Here is a 21,271-nt window from a genome sequence, read left to right as displayed (position 1 = left end):
ATGTGCATGGGTGTTTCCCTCGACACGGGTGCATGTTAATTGTACACGTGCAAAAACTGCACGTCCGGGTGTCACTGCGTGCAATTGGAGGAAAGGGCCTTAGCGCGTACACACGTAAGTGACGTTGCAAGTGTGGGCTGGCTTAAAAGGTACGTGTAGGACGCCGTTTTCTTGTACGTGCTTTTTGTGGAGAGCGAGCGGGTGATTCTTGTACTTCTTGTCGGTTCACACGCGATAACTTCACAATGGTTCCAGTTCGTACTCCCTGTTTACTCAGACAGCGTTCAATTCTTCTTTTGGCGGGGGTGTTGCCAACGTGCACACGCGCGTCTTCATGTTCTTTTTCCAGGCAGACGGTGAGTCGCGCATGTATTTTCCAACTGTGGTTGCCCCTGTGTGTCGTGTACCCATTCAGAGGTCATTGTAGGCTGCGTGTACCACGCGTACGCTTATTTGTGTGTTTCTGGGTGCCACAGCGTAGTGCGGGTTCATTTTTCCATGCACCTGGTCTACCAGGGGTTGCGTGCATGTTAAATTTTGTTTTCGGGGTGTCTGTGCATTGCGTGACCCGTCATCTTCCTCCAGGGGTCACAGATAGCCTTGCTAGAGCACTAGGGTACGAATTCCATCTAGTACCCTACCCCTTGCACCCCAATTGCCCTAGGACAATTGTTTACTGCAACTCCCATACGCACAGCAACATCAGTGCCTTGGTTGGGAGGCGACCAAGCAGTAAGGGAGGCAAAGGTGGCCGACCTCAAAGAGGTGGGCGCGGTAGGGGACGTGGCCAGGATGTGGAGGGTGGCCCAAGAGGCCAGTATGTGTAGGACCAATCAGGGACACCTATGCCCCCCCCCCCAATGGTTCGGGGAGATGTACCTGACACCATCCCAGCTCAGCCCTTGTTAAACCGGCCCATATTGTCAACAGAACCGGCACAGGATGACTCCCAGGCTGACTTCCATGTCACCAAGTCTAAGCCACGTGTGGTGGTGAAAGTTGCTGTCACCATGCCACGTACATCTGCTGCCCCAAGTAGCCAGGGTGAGGAGGCTGCAGGGGCAGCTGCAGCTCATTCCACCCCAGCTCAGAGTGTCCCAGCCGGGACAGTGTCGGTCCAAGTCCATCACACCGAGGTTGGTACTGCCAACATCACCCAGCAGCTAATGCCTGCAGTGAGACCTTTGGTCATCGTGCCTTTGGCAACTTCCAGTGCCCAGTCCACCTCCGCTTCTGCCCCTACCAACCAGAGTGGCGTAAGCCACTCAGGGTCCTCACCACCTACCAAGAGGAAGAAGGGTGCTCTTGCAGTACAGGCTGGGACCCCAGACACGGCTACCCACTCTGGTTCGTCAAGGAAGCCTAGTTTCAATGATGCAGAACTAGATGCACTTGTGGGCTATGTGTCAGGCCCATGGCCGCAAAATGGTGGTGACTGCAGGGTGCAAGACTATAACTGCTCAACGTAGGGCCCACTGGCAGACCATCGCGGACCACATTAGTTCCCTTGGATTTGTGAAGCGCACAGGTGATGATTGCTCTAAGCGCTGGAATGACCTGAAACGCAGAGCAAAGAACAAGCTGGCTTCAAATCATGCCTCTACTCTGGTGACTGGCCGTGGGTCTCCACCAGAGGAGGAACAACTCACTGAACATGAGTCTGTCGCTGGAACATTCATCACAAAGGATCAGATCCAAGGCGTGGGAGACCTACCAGATCTTGAAGGAATGTCCGGTGAGTGACCATGCATGTGTGTGCAATCCATGTGTATGTTGCTTGGGTGATGTGTTCTGATTGAATGCCAGGTGAGGCTGTCTAATCATGACTGCTATGCGTCACCCATGTGGTCCCTCAAAACCATTCCCCGGCCTTGTGTTTCCGTTTCACAGTATCCCTTCTGACCACAGTTCACTTTTTGCACATGATTAATCCACTTGGCCTTCAGCTGTCCTCTTGCCACGACATTGTTCATACTGTTTTCCTCTTCATTCAGCCTGATTGATGAAATGATTAGCATATTTACCAGAAATATTTGTGGCCTACTGTTCCAAATGTGACATACTTCTGTCATAGATTACACCACACAATGGCCCACATTTCTTGACTTATTAGGGGAAAGATTTCTACAATCAGGCTGATTGTTTAATGTGCACCTACACATGGCCTGCACACTATCATTTTGGGGCCCTGTTTGAATGTTGAACATGACAATTGTATCCTCTCATGTCGAATTGACCAACCATTGATGTACCCATGTGCCTGCCATCACTGCATCAGTGAACACTGGCTTTGTTGCAGCGTGTGGCACGTGTGTTTTCTCACTCTTTTTTACATGTTTTATTTCATGATGTCCATCTCACATGGATGGGTGACAGTACTGATTTGCTACCATCTGGGTGTCCTTGTCAAATCTGCCATGGTTATGGTATGTGCCGTCTGTGTGCTGGCATGTGTCATGTATGTGGCTTGTCCATGCCACTCACAGGCTAATGTTTGATGCCAGTGCTATCCAGCATGCAGCACATGTGTTGGTTTTCCATCTTGCAGTCATCAGTGTGTGCTTTTTGCCTCCCCTTCCAACTCATTGACAGTGCATGCATACCAGAGTTATTGTCATGTGGGACATGTGTCATGTAGGTACAGGATCTCTGCCTCGTCATGCCTATGTGTGTGTGCGCTATGTTGCTCATGCCTGTTTCCATTTGTTATCTTTCATGTTTTTGCAGATGATGCGTCACTTGATGGTGTTGAGGAGGAGGAGATGGGGCAGACCCAGGAGGACTCACAGCCACAACTGTGCACCAGTGTAGGACGTGGGGTGGTGTTGGGTGAAAACCCATTACTCCTACAGACCATACTGTCCACAGGTGTTTCTGGGTACACCTCCGGAGACCTCTATGAATCAGGTGCTGAATCGGACATTGAGACATATGTGCCGTCGCAGGTGAGTGTTTCTGGCAGGGATGCTGCTCTGTCCAACCCACCTGCCCCGGGGTAGACCCCTCTATGGGGATTTCAGTGTTGGAAAGTCTGCCTGTGGCAGTTACAGATGCAGGGTCATACTCCACAATATTTTCTCCTGTTCCTGGGCCAGCAGATCAAAGGAGGAATGCAGTCCTGCAGCCTCAGACAGTGCCAGCACAGCAAGGTGCACATCACCTTGCCCCAACCAGGTGTGGTGCCCGCCAACGCGGTGGCCGTGCGCCGCCAGGCAATACTGTGTGGGAGAACTCCATCTACACTATAGCAGCACAACAGGGGGCATTGTGTGAAATGATGGCTCGGGCAATGGATGGGTGGCCACTTCCATTCTCCCCCCTGAAAGGCATGTGGAGCTCCAGCAGCAGGCAACAGACTCCATTTGCCACTCACACAGGGAGGACATGTTGACGTCCGACAGGGACCGACGGGCTGGACTGGAGACTCTGCGCACAGCCATATCTGTAGAGTCACATGCCCACAGGGAAGACCTCAGGTTAGAACACAGGTCCCTCAGAGATACTCTGGGTGAACTTGAGGTGTCCCGGAGTACAAGGGCAGAACAGCAGCTGGAGCAGCTGACACGTACACTCTCAGTTGAGCTCCAGGCAACCCATCAGGAGATCCGGTCATCACGCGAGGCCATGCAGGCAGAAATGCATGCTACCCGTGAGGTGCTGCATGGGGATCTCCGTACCATCATCCTGCAGAACCAAACCTTCAGACCTGCATTCTTGCTGCCATGGAGGAGCATGCCAGGGCTTTGCGTGGTCTGCCTCCCATATCATGGCCACCTTCTGATGTACCACCACAGGGTGATGACAGCGACGGCAGTTCTCGCACTGTAGCATAGCCGTGCAGGCCATGAGCCCATGGAGGTATTTTTGTTTTTTTCTCAACATCCACGCATGTGGGTGTTGGGGTGGTCCCTGTGCCTCGTTCCTCCTGGGTGCTGAAATTATCTAATTAAGATGTTTTATACTGTTATTTATGAATGTCCTTATTAAGATAATTGATAGAAATTATTGCATGTTTATTTAACTTCCAAATAGTAAGGAATGTATTGTTATAATTGTATAAATGTGTTAAAGGTTTATAATAACCAAATGACAGAAAGAAAATCATTTTAAAAACACCTTTCACCAAATTGTTTTTTTTGGCTTACTTGCTTCTTCTGCTGGAGAATTTTAGATGAGCTGGAGATGGTACTCGCTGTGAGCATGCCCAATCCCCAATGCGTTGGCATTTATATATATTCACAAGAACACGGCTTAGATCATCAGAGCGCTCTTAGAGCTGAACTGCAGTGGGTGCCATGGGTCGTAGAGTAAGGCACTCTGCAATAGCTCAAAACAAAAACGGTCCAACTCCTCTACCATCCATGAGGTGAAAATAGGATGCGTTTCTGTTGAAAAAAGAACCAGGTACTCGAATTAAGAAAGTGCAAATAGTTTATTTATAGGTGCATGGGTTAAATAACCATATTATTCAAAGCTTACATGGACAAGAACAGTTCAAATACCCATGAAAACGGGTAAACATTCGCCACATGTTCCATCCTGTAAAGGACTTCCTCAGGCTGTTATCAAGAAGCAGTAACTCAGCAATGATATTTGAACAGCGACCCCTGCACGAAAAAACAATCATGTGATTATCACATAATAATGGATCACAAACTTAATTTGAAAGATCATGAAAACATGGTGGCCATATTGGCCTAATGCCGTAAAGTACTAATCTGACTAAAAATACTAGTTAGTACTTGCCCAAAATATATATTATAAAGGTATCATTTATACTTGTAATTTTCTATATGATTGTTTTGTCGCTCGGCTCATGGTTCTACATGCTAGATTTTGTTTCTAATGAGTAAAGTGCTTAGTGCGAAATTCATTAAAAACATAATGTTAAACTTTTAAATTCATCATTTGCAGCAGACTAATATTACCGTGTAATTGTAAATGGAGTTCAATACACCATAAAATTCATTCAATAATAAATTGTCTGCCTGCAAAGAAAAACAATAACTGCCTACTCTTGATAGTGGGCATATTCCACCTAATTCTAACCCCACATATTACACGCCCACGTTAGTGGGCGTGTAGTTTTGGTTAAATTGCTAATCCCATAGGAAGAGCACTTTTTGGGGGGCTTATAACTTCGCTCTCCCTGGACGAATCCTCACCAAACTTTGCAAAAAAAGTATATGGCCTACTCTGAACTTTTGCAAAGTTTGGTGAGGTTTGGTCCAGTGAGGGCAAAGTCATAGGAGGGGTCCCAAAATTTCTTTTTTTCCCATAGACTGAATGGGGAAAAAACTATGCTCACGCCTACAGCCCTAACCGCTGAACGGATTTTCACCAAATTTGCAGCAGTAGCAGCGGCTTGGTCCCAAAAGCGTGCTTTTGTAAATTTGGTGAAAATCCGTCCAGTAGGTTTTAAAAAAATGACCAAAGAGTAGGTCACAAAAAATGTGTGATATCTCTGTCCGGTCCGCGGACACACTTCCCTGTTCGCTCCGCGGACAGTGTCCTGATTGGCTAATCTGCTTGCGTCATGTCCGCGGACATGCAACGTGTTCGCTGATTGGATGGTGAGGAGCTTGAAGTGCTTCAGATTTTTGGGATCGCCCGCCATCTTGTATTCGCGGACAGCGGCCGTGGTCCGCAGACATCACGGTAAAAACATATAAAAAAACACAGCATTCCACTTGTCAAACTTATCAAATAATCTCTGGAGAGGTGAGGGGTGATGAGGATGGGATGGGATATGGCTGCAAGAAGCAAAAAAAAATGTGTGTTTTTTGCCACAAAAGTCTACGAACAGTCCTGCTGTTCGCAAACAGTCCTGTGAAAGTTTGCGAACACCTTAGCATTACAGGGTTGGTGAAATGCAGTTCTTGGATGGCTTATAACTTTGGTGCAACTTAATGGAACTGCATGAAATTGTGCATGTATATTCCTGGGCTGATTCTGACTGAGTATGCAAAGTTTGGTGGGATTTTGTCATGAGGGGGCAAAATTAGAGGGGGGGTCCCAAAATAATGTAAAGGCCTATAAATGAGGTGCCATTTGACGAATCCTCACTTAATTTGGGAAACTGATAATACATTTAGATATGAATGTTTTCCCGGAGTTTGGTAGGATTTTGTAAAGAGGGGGCAAAATTAGAGTGGGGGTCCGAAAATATTGTAAAGGCTTATAAATGTGGTGCCATTTGACACATCTACACAAAGATTTGCAAAAAGATTATAGATCTAGATTTAGATGTTTTCGTAAAGTCTGAATGGATTTTGTCAAGTGGAGGCTAAGTTATATGGCAATTGTATGTGCATACATTTGACACTTTTTTTTTTATTATTCTTGAATTTTAATCAAAAAGATTTTTTTTATTTTTACAAGGGTCTTTTTCTTCTCATGGAATCAGTATTTAGAGTTTATCTCCCTCTATCAATAAGTGGGCAATTGATTTCAAGGCTAATTCTATTAGCTTCACCGTTGTTAATGTCCATCTTGTTGTCTCTCCTGAAATTAGCCTGTTCCACACTGTCTCTTCATCTAGCGTTACTGCCCCTTGTAAGCATGATTGAAGATATTTATCTCTGTTTTGCTGTGTCTTAGGACATCTTAACACTAGATATTTCAGTGTTTCCACTTGCTCTTTATCTTTGCATAGGCAACAGCTTTTATCTGTCTTCGGTGCCCGGATCGCCAGAATTTCGTGCGTCGTCAGCAGGTTTAGTCTGGCTTTCAGAAATGCTACTCGCATGTTTTCGTTTGGGAATTTCATGCAGTAGTTCAAGGGTTTCTTGACTTTATTAAAAGTCGGTGGGAGAATTAGTAGTAATTTGTTTGCTCTGGCTGTATCTATCGTCCTGATCCAGTCCATGAGTTCCATTTTTCTTTTTACTCAGTCTGGATTGGTTTTCAGGTCTTCTTCCGAGCACGATATTTCTCTGAGAGATTCTTTTGATAAAATAAAACATGAGTGGATTTCCAGCAAACTTGTTTAAGGAGCATTGGCAAGGACCTACAAGCATGGTTTTGCAAATGTGCCAGTGTTTTATTATTTGACAAGTGTCATAATTAGCTACAAAAAAATAGCGGTATACCTTTAGTGACTGAGGGGAGCCTGTGACCATGGGCAGTGGCCAGATTGTCCGGGTCATGGAATAAGGTCATGATCCGGACAATCTGGCTACTGGCCATGACCACAAGGGACAAAACATAGGATTAAAGTGGCCATGCCCACCTGGGACTGGCTTTGTGGCAAAGTTATTCTAAATTAGGATAGATTTGAAAGGGACGAAAAATGTGCTTGTGCTAATATGGTCATAGGGTTCTCTTTTTGCCTTCTGCACGCTGCTATGGAAAGCAAAGAGGGGCCCTGTATGGAACACTCACCTTCCCTTCCCATGGTGGCCAACCTGGAAAAGGATTTTCCTTCCTACACCAGGATGCCCGAGACGCTCCCGTGTTGGAAGAAGAATCCTATTTTTTAGCTTTGGGAACCTAGGGTGCTAATGGCCTTCATCCCCCATTTTAGGGGCTGGAATGGGGGGATAATGGTCCAGAGACCTCGTTATCCACCCTTGCTTTGCTTGGGCTGATAACTTGGGCTGCTGGGCCGGTATCCACCGTTCCAGTCCCTGGAACAGAGGATGAACGCCACAATATTCCATTAGCATAACACAAAATGCAAATGGAATGTTGGAAAATCTTATTTAGTCTGTGTACATTTGTGATGTCATCTTTGATGTCCTGGGTGTTAGTCTTAGCAGTGCACGGTGGTGGCGCGAGTTATGGTTGCTTAGCTTACCATAACTGGCGAATTTCAGGGTTTTTTCGGTTTTACTTGGAACCATAGCGTCCGTTTAACAAAGTTTTTTCTTTCAATTTCATAGGTTTTTATTAGTGCAACTTAGCCATAACGTCCCTTTAACAACGTTTTTTCATTGAATTTCATAGGTTTTTATTAGTGCAACTTAATCATAACGTCCCTTTAACAAAGTTTTTTAATTGAAAATCATATGATACTAAATATAAGGTACATGCAAGGGGGCTAAAGAACACAAATTCTCTTTATAGTATGATTGTTAGTATTTGCCCCAAACTATTAGGGAATTAGTGTTGATAACTAGAATACCTATTGTAATAACCACATAAGAGGTGTGTAATCACATCTGTAACAGTACGCTATCAAACAAGTCAAAAGAGACCCCAATTTAAAAATAGATGTAGTTCTTCATCACTATTGTGATCTTTAGGCTTCAATGTTTCTATTTTTATAATGAGCCTGAATTCAAGGTACCTCAATCGCTTTTCCCTGTCTCCTTTACCTCTATGTGCCTTGACATGTGCCAATGCTCCAAATCTCATAAGGGTGACATCGCTATTGTGTTGACTTTGAAAATGTACTGCTAAGGGATAGTTGGTATCTAAATTCCTGATTGCTCTGTAATGTTGGACTATCCTATGTTTCAGTGGGACTGTGGTGGAACCAATATACCTCATTCTACAGAGCAATCTATGTAATAAACTACAAAGTTGGTTTTACAGGTAATGGTTTTCTCTATGTGCCATATCTGATGATGCCCAGATTCTACACTTTACTTCCCAGGGCATCGATGCAAACCTTACATTTATAACATGGCGAAAAGCCTTTACACTGTACAGGATTAATTAACCTAGGCCAGACACTGTGCTCAGTTTCTTCTCTTAACATGCTTGGTGCTAGTTCGACCTTTAGAGAAGTAGCTTTTGAGTATGTGATCTGTGGACTGTTGGCTAAAACTTTAGTGAGGTATTTGTCATTTTTCAGAATAGACCGGTGTTTCCTAAATATCTTCTTGATTTAGATGCTTGTACATTATATTGTGTAATTAACCTAACTGTTTTAACTTTTGGATTGAGCAGATATTGTCTAGTCTTCAACTTTGTTTTCTGATATGCTTGATCTATTGTTTTGTGACAGTGACCTCTCACTAAGAAAACAATTACCTATAGATTAAGTGTTGATTTTAATTTTGAATCATTCGAGCAATTTCTTTTGGCTCTCAGTAGTTCTCCATAAGGAATACTTAATTTAAGTGGTTTGACTACGGGCCTGCAATATAGAATTGGAGGCTGTAGCTTTCCTATATAATTAAGATGTTAACATGTTAAATACTTTGAATTTAACATCTATGAAAGCCAATTCTAGATTGCTATATTATGGTCATTGATGTTGAAACATGCCACATATTCTTAGCAGTACCAACCAGTTGTTTGAAATATTTAGTTCTAAACAAGAAAATATTGTAAGATAGAACTCTAGTGTGGTAAGCAACATTTGATTTAGCTGTTTATGGCTTACTGATCTGGTGTCTAGTAGGTACTTGCTCGCAGACAAACCAAATGTATGCCAAATGCTCGTTTAGAGGGAAATATTAAGTGAGGCCATGATGTATTGAAGCTCCCACCTGATGTTAACTTTGAGTAAGTGGTTGGATGCATCTCTGATATAAGAGTTAAAAGAGTTAAGACACTCCACAAAGGGTTGAAAAAATGTGTCACAAAATATGGAGGTTTTTTCCAATAGTGATGCAACAGACCTTTCCTGAACAAGTTGTTAAGAAGTGGATCATAGATGATTTCAGTGACCAAATGTTCCTGTTCTGATATCACCTGATATTCACCAGTATTAGATAGTTGATGGGTAGCAACAGTCAAATACAGAGTTTTATCCCAAACAACTACCCCTCCTCCTTTGTCCACTTGGTGGATTACAATATCGTTATAAGATTACAGATCTTTGATAGCTTGATGTTGAGCAGCACTTAGATTATATTGATCAAATGGAATACGTTGGCTCAGTCTTTTACAGTTCTTCAGTACTAGTTCTTCACATACATTGATGTTTTCATTTATGATGTTAGGACAAATGGTGGATTTGGTTTTCAGATGACTTTGTGCGGTCAAATTTCTATATATTCCATATTTGTTGAATATGTCATCTACGCTCAAATCTATAATTTGCAGATCTTCATTTTGTTGTCTGTCCAAACAAGTTAGTGCTATAAAGAGAATGTGTGTTCTTTGGCCCACTTGGACTGTACCTTATATTTAATATCACATGATATATGTGGGGTTAGGATTAGGTGGAATATGCCCACTATCAAGAATAGGCAGTTATCGTTATTGGTTTCTTTGCAGGCAGACATTTATTTATAATTGAATTAATTCTATGATGTATTGAACTCCATTTCGAATTACAACAGAAAGGTTAGTCTGCTTTTGCTTTCTGGAACTCTGTTTGGAGCCTTTGAACTTTGTGGTGAGAACTATCTTTTTTTAGGTGTGATAAAAATGTAAATGTGCTCAATATGTGAGTCCTGGATGTTACTTTTAGGAAAAGCACATTTATTCTTCAACTTCAATGGAGACATGGAACATTTGTGTAGCCAAACGTTCTTTAACTAATGCAATGCTTACAGATGATGTGTAACGTTAAAACCATTTGAATAGTTTCCCAGTCCCTGAATATGCTGCTATAGTTCAGAATTGCACTAAATGCCTACAAATGATGAATTTAAAAGTATTAACATTATGTTGGTATGAATTAGTGGTACTTTACGGCACTAGGCGAATATGGCCGCCATTTTTTCATGATCTTTTAGTGTGAGTCTAATATCATGTGATAATCACGTGATTGTTTGTTCACACAGGGCTTGCTCTTCAAATATCGTAGCTGAATTACTGCTTCTTGATAACAGCCTGAGGAGGTCCTTTACAGGATAGAATGCATGGCCAATATTTACCCGTTTTAATGGGTATTTTAACTGTTCTTGTCATGTAAGCTTTGAATAATATGGTTATTTAACCCATGGATTTATAAATAAACTTTTAGCACTTTCTTAATTCGAGTGCCGGGTTCCTTTTGCAACAGAAACGCATCATGTTTTCACCTCATGGATGGCAGTGCAGTTGGACCATTTTTGTTTTGGTATAGATTATAGGGAGGCAATTGACGCCCTATAGTTAAGGTGAGTTAGACTCCCATAGGAATTCTATTGTTAATAACTTTTGATTTGAGTAACGGATTTCGGAAGTGATTTGGGACTCTCGGCTCCCCCGCAACACCCAGACTGCAAAGTTTCGTAAAGATATGTTAAAAAATAAGAATGTTATTAAGAAGACACATTTTTTGTTGTGGCCTACTTCCCATTCATTTTCCCATAGACAAAGAAGGCCCATTTTTGTTAAAGCACACAGCCCTAACTGCTGGACAGATTTGGACCAGGTCCAAAACAACTTGGGCACGAAGCGTTAACTTGCGATCCATGCTTGGTTTTGGGTTATTCCATGCAGTAGTTGTTTAAATATTTAACAAGATGGGGTGCCCCCTGCTCAAACATAGATAGCTATATTTTGGGGATTTACACAAAGCTGGGCGTTTTTAGAAATGAAACAGCCACCATCTTGTTTTTCTCTCCATATGAGAGATATTCGAGGTTATAGCCAAGGATATGTGCTCGGTATATAAATTTGGATACAGCAAACACTGCAACCGGTTTCTTGTCATCTAAGCAAAGCTCCATAGCTTCCTGCGGCCAACGTACATTCCTAAGTTTAAACAGCTGAACCAAATGCCACTGTCTCAGCTCGCTATACCTACTACAAAACCGATTTGTTGGCTACCCCACAAGCTACACATTCTGTGCTATTTCTCTCATTCTAATGGGGTCAAGAGTGTTATTTTTGTGACAGTAGATCCTAGTGCAATGCAGAATCTGCTTCCAGGTGATAAATAGACATCCCCTCACCACTTGGATCCTGTGAATGCTCTTATTTAGGAGTGCTTCGCTACACTTGTGGCGATGTTCTGCCAATTTTGGGACCTTGTGGAGATAAAGTGTCCCACCTCCCCTTCCGGCCATAAGGATGCTCTTGTTAATGGTTGGCAAGTTTGACCTGCAACCTATCAGTGGCTTAGGACCGGGGGTATGTGAGGGCATCGGGGAGATACCGTGATTGATGGTCCCACTGTGAGTAAGATTTGCTTGGAGTGCTTTATACTGTGCCTCATCTCCCACTTGTGTAGGCAAAGGGCAGGTGCCTGCTTCAGCCCCAGCATTAAAGCTTCTGCCTAATTTGGTGTCACTTATTATATTGGGACTTATATCAAGAATAGATAGACCAGCGTTCTCTTGTTGAACTGAGCTCTTCATTGCACTCCCCTGCTAAGTCACACACTCCTCCTTATCTTATTCATACTCATACTCTTATACGTTTTGAAGGGTCAGTATTTCAGCCAGCACAGAGCTACATTTACAGGTGTTAGGCCCTGCACCTTCCCGCTTCTTCCTGATATGGGATGGAATTTGCCACTTGGGCACATGGAGAAAAAAGGATGCAAAGGCCTTTAAAAGGGACACTAAACGCCCCCGATGATATAGCCTGTGTCCTCGATTCCACAGGCCCAATTAACTCCATTATTTCAATATCGTCAGATTCTTCTCCCATCAGTGGCCCAGTAGGCGACCCCTGTGCACATGTAATGAGCCCTGTAGTGAATGGATTGACAGTAAAGTTGTCAACTGAGGCAAGCATCTTGGCTTGCATTGGGTTTCCCCTCCCACTAGGGGCACAGATTGTAATGGGGAGCAGATTACAATGGGGATCAGATTGCAAACAACAGGAGCTGCCGTAAACGTGATAGTAGTGGTGCTGATAGTAGTACAGACAGGAGCTGCCTTAGGTATGGTGCTAATAGTGGAAGAAATACCAGAATCATGGGCTAGATCACCCCCTACAGTAATGTTTGGGGAGACATCCATGGTTGTTAACTGTAGCACAGATGCCATGTCATCATTCAATAAACATAGTTTTTCCGGCCTTGTTAAGAGCAGCAGTAGTCTGAGCAGCAATACCTCCACGCCAACAGTCTGTGCTAACTGGGGCTCCAAATGATCCCAAAGAGGTATTGATTTCATTGATTAAGGAATAAGCCTGTCCCGAGGATGTTATAGAGTTCACTAATTTAGCCTCTGTATCACATGTTGGAGGCAGTGTGTCCACCGGTGGATTTTTCCTTTTAATCAACAGAATTCCTCTCTGTGAAATTCGGACAGACACTGTTGGGGAGTTTGCAGGCATGGCACAGATGTTAAGGGCCTCAGGGGGAAGGATACACAACACAGCAGTTGAGCTCAACAAGGGCTCCTTCATTCATGTTTACTTTTGCGATGGACATAACTGATGCGAGAGTCATAAATCACAGTTTAGCACAGGATAGTTATGTCTACTTTACGTTCATGTAGCTCTCACCGGAGTTATCAGTCCCCTAGACTCTGCCGTCTAGGCCAGTCATTACTTCCGTCCAGTCCTCAGCCCTTTCACAGTAAGCGGAGGCCAGCATCGGATGGCAACAGACATGTAGAGCCGCGGAAATTGCCGTTGTGCTGCCATCTTAATTTTGCGCCGCCTGTTGCGCAGCCTTTGACCACAATGATGACATCACAGATCACATCACTCAATCACTAATTATATTACAACAGTATCCTGCATTAAGGATGGCCTACAGCCATGTTCAGTGTGCATGGCCATATATATTGTAACACATTCCTGGGTAATAATCATGGCCTTCTGTCATGGACACAGGCCACAGTCTTCACCTGTGTGCATTGTATATTTTAAAACACTAACAGGCCACCAACCCTAGACTTTAGCCATCACCAGTGTTACAGCTTTCAACTGTGCCCACTGTATATTATTTACAGTAATCGGCCACTAGCCATAGGCATTAGCACAATACCGGCCAGTGGCCACAATCTTTGGCTCTGCCCACTATATATTCTATAATATAAATGGGCCACTATCCATGGCCTTTGACTATGAGCAGTTTGTACTTCTTTTGCCCACGTCCACTGTATATTTTAAAATACTTACATGCTATAAGCAATGAACTCTGCTACAGTGAAGTCGGGGGTGAAAAATCACTGGCTCGTGGCTTAGTAGTTTTGGGCATGGCCAAAGGCCATGGATTATGGCGAGTTAGTGTTATAAAATATACAGTGGGCATGGCCGAAGGCCATAGACAGTGACGTGAAAAATATACACTTTGAGTTCCCGATGTAATTTCTCCGATACCTGCATTTATCGGACTGGATAACTCGGGCTACGGAAAAATGTTTGTGCTGCAAACCCGGTTCCCTAGCCCATATCCAAATTTCACATGGCGGCATCTCCCCCCACCTCTACCCTGATGCCATTTCACAATTTTTCCACCTCCAAATGCCATTTTTCTGCTATCTCTCGCATTGAAAAAAGATGACGTCTCTTCCATTTTTGAAAGGCCTCATCCTGCAATGCACCATAGGAGACATAGCTACAATTTTGAGAGAAGGGGGCACCCCCTTCTCCAGTAAATATTTTAAAATGTTCTGGACGCAGTAACCACAAAAGGATTGCGAGTCAACACTTCGTGCCCAAGTTGTTTCGACCTGGGCAAATTCCATCCAGTGTTTTTTGCTGTGCGGCGTGACAGAAATTGACCTTTTTTGTATATCGGAAAAAGAATGTGGCCGAAAGTGCTTTTTTTAATTGTAACTTATTTTTTAACAAATCTTTCTGAAAATGTCCAGTCTGGGGGTTGTGCGGGAACGTGTACAGCTTTCATCATACGAGTCAAAGGTTATTAGCAATTTATTTTTTTAATCTCCTATGGAACTCACTACACACCTTAACTATATTGCAAAGACTGCCACGCTATTATATATGTATATGTATGTAGAGAAAAGAGTGTACATGGTGGGACTCAACTTGCCCACATCTTTTTATAATATTGCAACATAAATGTCTTATGTGTAAACCCACCGTTATTTAATGATAAAATTCTAATTAATAGTCGGTACTCTTTTTACTCTTCTAGGCTTCTACCTATATATAGAGACATCTCGTCCGAGACATGAAGGCGAGAAGGCCCGTTTGGTTAGTCCTGTTTTCAACGTAGCCCCCAAAAACCCATATGGAGCCACCAACACTGCATACTGCTTCAGCTTCTGGTATCACATGTATGGAAGACACATAGGTAAGCGTGCAGTAATAGACATTGAATGTTTGGTTGTGCGTGCATGTGTTTGAGCATGAACCCGTATGTTCAATGTGTTCTAACTGAAGTACATTTTTGGAGGTGTGCGATTTAAAGAAACTGTAGATGTTAATTTAATGCTGTCGGGGGATCAATAAATCGGACAAACCTTAATGCACTGCTATGTATTCACAATGTTTATGAAAAAATAACACATTTCTTTTTTTCTGGCAAACTAAAACCTGGCATGAATAATCCATTTTGAAATACCATATAAAAACCTAATTATTATTAGTAGTAGTATTGGTAGTGGTAGTAGGTGGAGTAGCAGCATCACTCGTACTAGTAGCAGTGGGAGTGGTAGTAGAACAATTACCGAGCCTCAGTGTGTACGTTTCGTAGGACACGTAAACAGCTTCAACAGCTATCCAGCTTCAACTCTATCCTGCAATACTAGACCCCCATTGCTTTAATGTTCATTATTGTCTGTCTGTGTTCATGTAAGCGCCTTGAGGCCTCTGGGTGACTGTTTCTATACATGAAATAATATAGATATATATATATATATAGAGAGAGAGAGAGAGAGAGAGAGAGATAGGTAGATAGATAGATAGATAGATAGATGGATGGATGGATAGATAGATAGATAGATAGATAGATAGATAGATAGATAGATAGATAGATAGATAGATAGATAGATAGATAGATAGATAGATACATCAGCACTTTTAGTTGAAAGAAAAAACATATCTGACAAAGTCCACATTGGTGAATTCTAGTGGAGGCACTCAGGGAGGCAGGTGCCTCCCCCCAAGCCAGTGGGTGAGGGGCCCTGATGTGGAATGGTAATGATCTCTTTGTCATCCCCATGTATTCCTTCAAATAGGAAGGGGGCTGCCACTTGTGCACACCAATTGCTACTTTAAGAGAGAGATCTACAAGCGAGAAGGGATAGGGACTCTCCACCAATGAAGGTCCATACCTTGCAGAGCAACATACCTGAGCATGTGTTACCCGTGTTTGCATTTAACCCCTTCATGCTCAGCAAATGCTATTTAGAGAGAAAGAAATATAAATTGGCCATTGCCCACTTCATACATACATATAGGTGATGCTTTGTGAATGCTAACCAATGTGGCGCTACTCCTGAATCTATGCATGCCTGCACACATGCAGTAGATGTGTTATCCAGTCCCAAGATGGCGGAAATGCTTTTAAAGGCAGCAGTTTAGCCTGTGTACTCCCTTAAAGCAGGCACACTCAACAGCTGAGCTACAATGGTTTTTCACAACAGACCAATTTCAAATCAGACTGAATAATGATATGCACCTGAAAATCCTTAGCCTGAGCCCAGCTCTGGGAGATGAGCAGACTGGGCATAAAAAGGACAGCTGCAGGAATGAAGTGGGAAGGATATGAGAGGTGATGGAAGTAGGAAAACAACAGGGAGTGGAAGGAGGAAAACAGCAGGAGGTTGAAGGAGGTAAACAGCTGGAGGTGAAAGTAGGAGAACAGCTGGAGATGGAAGGAGGGAAACAGCAGGAGGTGGAATGAGTAACACAACAGAAGGTGGAAGGAGTAACACTGCAGAAGGTGGATGGAGTAGAACAGCAGGAGGTGGATGGAGTAGAACAGCAGGAGGTGGATGGAGTAGAACAGCAGGAGGTGGATGGAGTAGAACAGTAGGAGGTGGATGGAGGAGAACAGCAGGAGGTGGACAGAGGAGAACAGCACGAGGTGGAAGGAGAAGAACAGCAGTAGTGGGAAGGAGAAGAACAGCAGCTGATGGAAGAAGGCGAACAGGAGGTGGAAGGAGATGAACAACAGGAGGTGGAAGGAGAAGATCATTTCAGGAGACCCTTTTTAAAGTGATGCGTCTGGGAAGTTAACCATGTCGATTGAGATAAGAGTTGCCCAAATCTTGGGGAATCGTCAAAATAGCTGGTTTTCCTTAATTTCCTTGCGTGAGTTTATCCATTTAGAGGGGAAAGACTGTGATCGAACATGACTTGATTTGCATTTTCCTGTGCATCGGTAGTGAAATGAGAAGGAATCCTGAAGGACTGCTTTGAGAAAAATTGATTTGATTTCAACCACTTATTTTCCCTTGAACAGAAAAGGGAGAGAGCAAAACTTCCAGTGGATAACCAAAGAAAGAGTGAAGGAAGGCTCCAGTGTGTAGTCTTACCAAACTTCCATTTGTGTTTTGTTGATGTATCTCAGGAACGGCAAAGCAAAACGATCAAAACTCTTGTAAAATGAAAATCGTGGTGTATAGTCTGTTGATCTGTGTACATGGTGTGATATATCATAATAGCAAATGTGGCCTATTTTGTGAGGTGGAAGACCAAGTCAATAATGGGGTAATGCCTATGTTCTAATCTGATACATTATTTAAAAGAAATTCCTCAACATTACACAAATTTGGAGATGAGATTGGAACCCAGGTCTTCTGGTTTGAAGTAACACATATCTTCCAACAATAGTTCAACACAACAAACAACTCATCACTGCAAGCATTCCCCGGCCCCTCAACTCAAATATGTATAATACATTGTAGATATGTTTGACAGTACTTTCCATGTCTTAGCGTTGGTAATCTTTCGATCGCTTGTGTTGTCTGTCTCCTGTTCTATTGTATCTAACTCTCTCTCTAGGCTTTTGCAAAGTCTGTTTGCTTTCTAAGAGTTCTGCACTTCAGAAAGCCTGTTCAGGTTGGGTTTGATGAATCGCTGACCTAACCCAACTGATCAGGGGGATTGGCACATTGGTAATCCTCCCAGCTGTGCTCCTTGATGGCATCTAATACTGTCTCTGCTCCAACACGATTTAACTACATGAGGAAATCAGTCAAGATCAAGAACATAAAAGAAGTAGAATCAATCAGAAAATGATTAGGTAGTAGTGTAAACAGTACAATAGCTAACCCACGTGCTAATTAAATATCTGGTTCCTAGGGACCCCCATTTGAGGATCCCCTGGCTTATGCATGTAAAAGGAATGCTGGCCGAAGTGGACATGGCTCAAAGTTTCCATGTGATAGATGTTATGCCTCGCAAAGTTCTGAAGTCTATACAACTAAGGGTAGTCCAGTATATTCTGGACAAGAGGGAGTCATCTGAGATACTGAAGCCTGCTAATAGGAAGCATGCGATCATTGGGAGCCCAGGTCTCAGACATATTTGCGATGGGTACAGAACCCTTCTTAATCCATTGTTATTACCAGAGCGCGTTTTAATTGTATTCATTTAAGAGAAATGGTGGCAACCTTGTCCAATAGCAACGAGAATCAATCGTGCATTTGTTTGCAAGGTGCCTAGGGAAGACTTGACCCATTTTATATTGTTTTGCCCAGCTTTCTCGCCTATTAGAGAGTGCACACTTAAACCACTCTTGCGGGGACAGGGATTCCTTCAGTTTGAACTTGCTCTGTGTAATTTGGTGTGGGCAATCTCTTTGTGTGTGAGCTGGGGCCTATTATCCTATCTAAAGAATGCGCTGTGAGATTTGTATTTTATTGAAAACTGCCTGAAATGTTGGTTTTTGTATTTCTGTTAAAGTAAATGTTGCAGGGTTTTAATGATGGTGCAATTTCCTTTTTAAATGTGTTGATCTGTAATTGTGTTGTTCATTGTTGCTGTTTTTATGGGAATGTTCTGTATTCCTGAAATCAAAGTTTCTACTACTACTTCAATAGTAAGATGATGGTTCCTTTACAGCCCTCAAAGGTTAAACCTGGCTCTTTAGCCATAGTGGCAAATTACTCTGCGGACTCTTAAGAGAATCAGCCCAGCATGGATCTAATATACAGTCTCTCGCAACGTGAGGGTTGCATTCAGTTTATTACTGAGTCATACATCTGTCATCATAAAGCTCATATCGGCAGATGTTTTTTCTAAGGTATTTAACCATGTACTTGTATTATTTTTTTAACATGCTAAAGGGGATCGACAAATCAGAAATAAATGATTACCTGTTACTGTTTTTTGTCCTCCTTTGTGGTGCTCATTTTGGGCTTGAAACATTTCCTGTTTTTGAAGTCCTGATCCTCCAGTGCCAGCCTAGCATACAGCGAATCACTGACTGCAAAATCAGAAGGTCAACCCCCAAAATGTTCACCACATATAACCCAGTAGAAAATGCACAAATAAGTCCTACTGCGCAGGTAGAAGTAGCCAGAGGTTTATATGAATTTTGGAGAGAAACGGTTAGACACAATGACTGTGCGCAGTGGCTGAGTCACGCGTTGGCATTGCCATTATTCAATGTAACAAGTTGTGCTTAGGCGTGTTAGTCCATTGTCTTTCGTTTTGTGCAAAAGTGTTTGTGTCGGAAAAGGGGGTGTGAGTGTTTTGGGTAATCCTGCGTGGTAGGATGGGGAAAAGGTGTTGAAAGAAGGGGGATACCCCACCTCACCCATCAGTGTCCCACTCCCCAAGGACCCCCCATCCAGGTGATACCCCCAGGAACTGGATCCAATAGTGATGGCCGTCTCCTGGCCACCGGGGTGAAAGGTCCCCGGGTACTAGCTAGGGAGACACCATCAGGTTTCTCCCACCGCAAGCAAACCCAAAATGTCCTCAGTCAGATATAAACATAGTTTACATTTTAAAATTCATTTAATAAAATCATGTGACTGTGGCTTAATCAAATAAGGTTTGACAGTGTTAAAATCTTTAATATCCCAAATAAAATGCTCAAACACATACACAATATAACATCAATAGTTTCCTTGTCGTAATCCAATCTGCCTCAAAGCATTTCTTTTTTGTTGTACCAGGGTGTAAACACAACTCCTCCTCTGATGTGCCAATCCCTCTTAGCAGTGTGTCACAACTCATTTGCAGTTTTACAAAGTAATTCTTCCTGAAGGCCAACAAATAGACTCGCAGAACGAGATGACAAAATGCTCCCATACAATTGTTGCAGCCTCCAACTAGAGCATGCCTGGAGCGACACACGGCCTAATTCATGCCTTGTAGCTGCTATACGGATACGTTGTGTAAGGGCAAGCATTTATCTATAAACATGGGCTTCGAGTTTTGACCAGTTAAAATGGGTATCGGGTAATATTATCCCAACAAATAATGTTTCCATATACATGGTCGCCGGGAAAGGCCATAGGGGACATTATTTGTAGGGATAATTTATGGGGTAAATGGGAGCAGGGGTTGCGGGGGTGGCCCCGCTCCCTTTTAAAAATATGGGGGTTGTAGGGGTGTCCCCGGCAGGTTCCATGGGTTAATATTGCTGCAAAAAAATGGCACCATTTGTGGATGGCAATACGTTTGCGTGGCTATTAACACATGGAACCTTAAAATTTACCTCTAAAAAATCTGCCCAATATATTAATTTAGGGATCAGTTTTTGATGATACAACCAGAGAGCCCAAATAAGTGAAAATGTCCACATGTGTTTTCAAATTGGCAAAGCTGTACTGCAGCTGCCAAAATTTCATCCCTAGCAGCACTATTAATCCCCCGCTTCACCATTGAGGAGTATATGGTAATACCCAGATAGCAAAAACTATCCACTACCTACTTTTTTTGTATGTATGACACAATTAAAACCATTCCTATAAGAAGATCAACCAGACAGCTTAGAGATCAATATTTTCAATTTATCAGGGTTGAAGCTCAGACTCTGGTCAGTCAAGTTAACATTTAAAGCCATCAGTGATCTTTGCAGGTCTATTGGTGTTTGGTCACATAACACAACATCATCAGCATCAATCAAATAATGCATAGGTAGCCTTCCCAATCTAGGCGGTTTGGCTCTTACCTTTTTTTAAAGCCTGCCGCGCAGCACATATTGAATAAAAAAGGGGCTAACACGCAACCCTGACTGAAGCCGAGGTGAGCATCAATCCATCTCAAAAAGATCATTTTTGATCTAATCTCACCTTGACTTTAGGGTTGTTGTTTAGAGCCGCCAACATATTTGCTAAATCAGGGGGACACTCTAGCACTATAGGTGGGTGCCACAACCAGGATCTAATAACACAGTCCAATGCCTGTGTTAGATCCAGGAAGACCAGATGAATAGGCCATTTGGTCAGCTTAACCTGTTTAGTTTGCAAATGAAGCACTAAACAGTGCACAGATGTCCCAACTAATTTTTGAACCCTGCTTGGATACCGTCAAAACAGCCAGTACTATTAGCCCAATTCTGTTACTCACTCCACAATAATGTTGCAAAGATTTTATTTGATCAAGCTAATAA

General features: G+C 42.9%; 1 protein-coding gene across 6 annotated transcripts in view; it reads left to right on the top strand.

Annotated features, from left to right (window-relative positions):
- MDGA2 (MAM domain containing glycosylphosphatidylinositol anchor 2) overlaps positions 1 to 21,271 on the top strand; it is a 2,250,375-nt gene that overhangs the window by 2,091,610 nt on the left and 137,494 nt on the right. For all 6 annotated transcript variants that reach the window (XM_069637392.1, XM_069637389.1, XM_069637393.1 and 3 more), the window contains one exon: positions 14,891 to 15,049. In XM_069637392.1, coding sequence (XP_069493493.1) covers positions 14,891 to 15,049 — 159 coding nt within the window. The remainder of the gene's footprint in view (positions 1 to 14,890; positions 15,050 to 21,271) is intronic.

This window comes from Ambystoma mexicanum, chromosome 14 (assembly GCF_040938575.1).
Source record: "Ambystoma mexicanum isolate Mex_15411 chromosome 14, UKY_AmexF1_1, whole genome shotgun sequence".
Classification (NCBI taxonomy): domain Eukaryota; kingdom Metazoa; phylum Chordata; class Amphibia; order Caudata; family Ambystomatidae; genus Ambystoma; species Ambystoma mexicanum.
This window is presented reverse-complemented; position numbering and strand designations above follow the sequence as displayed.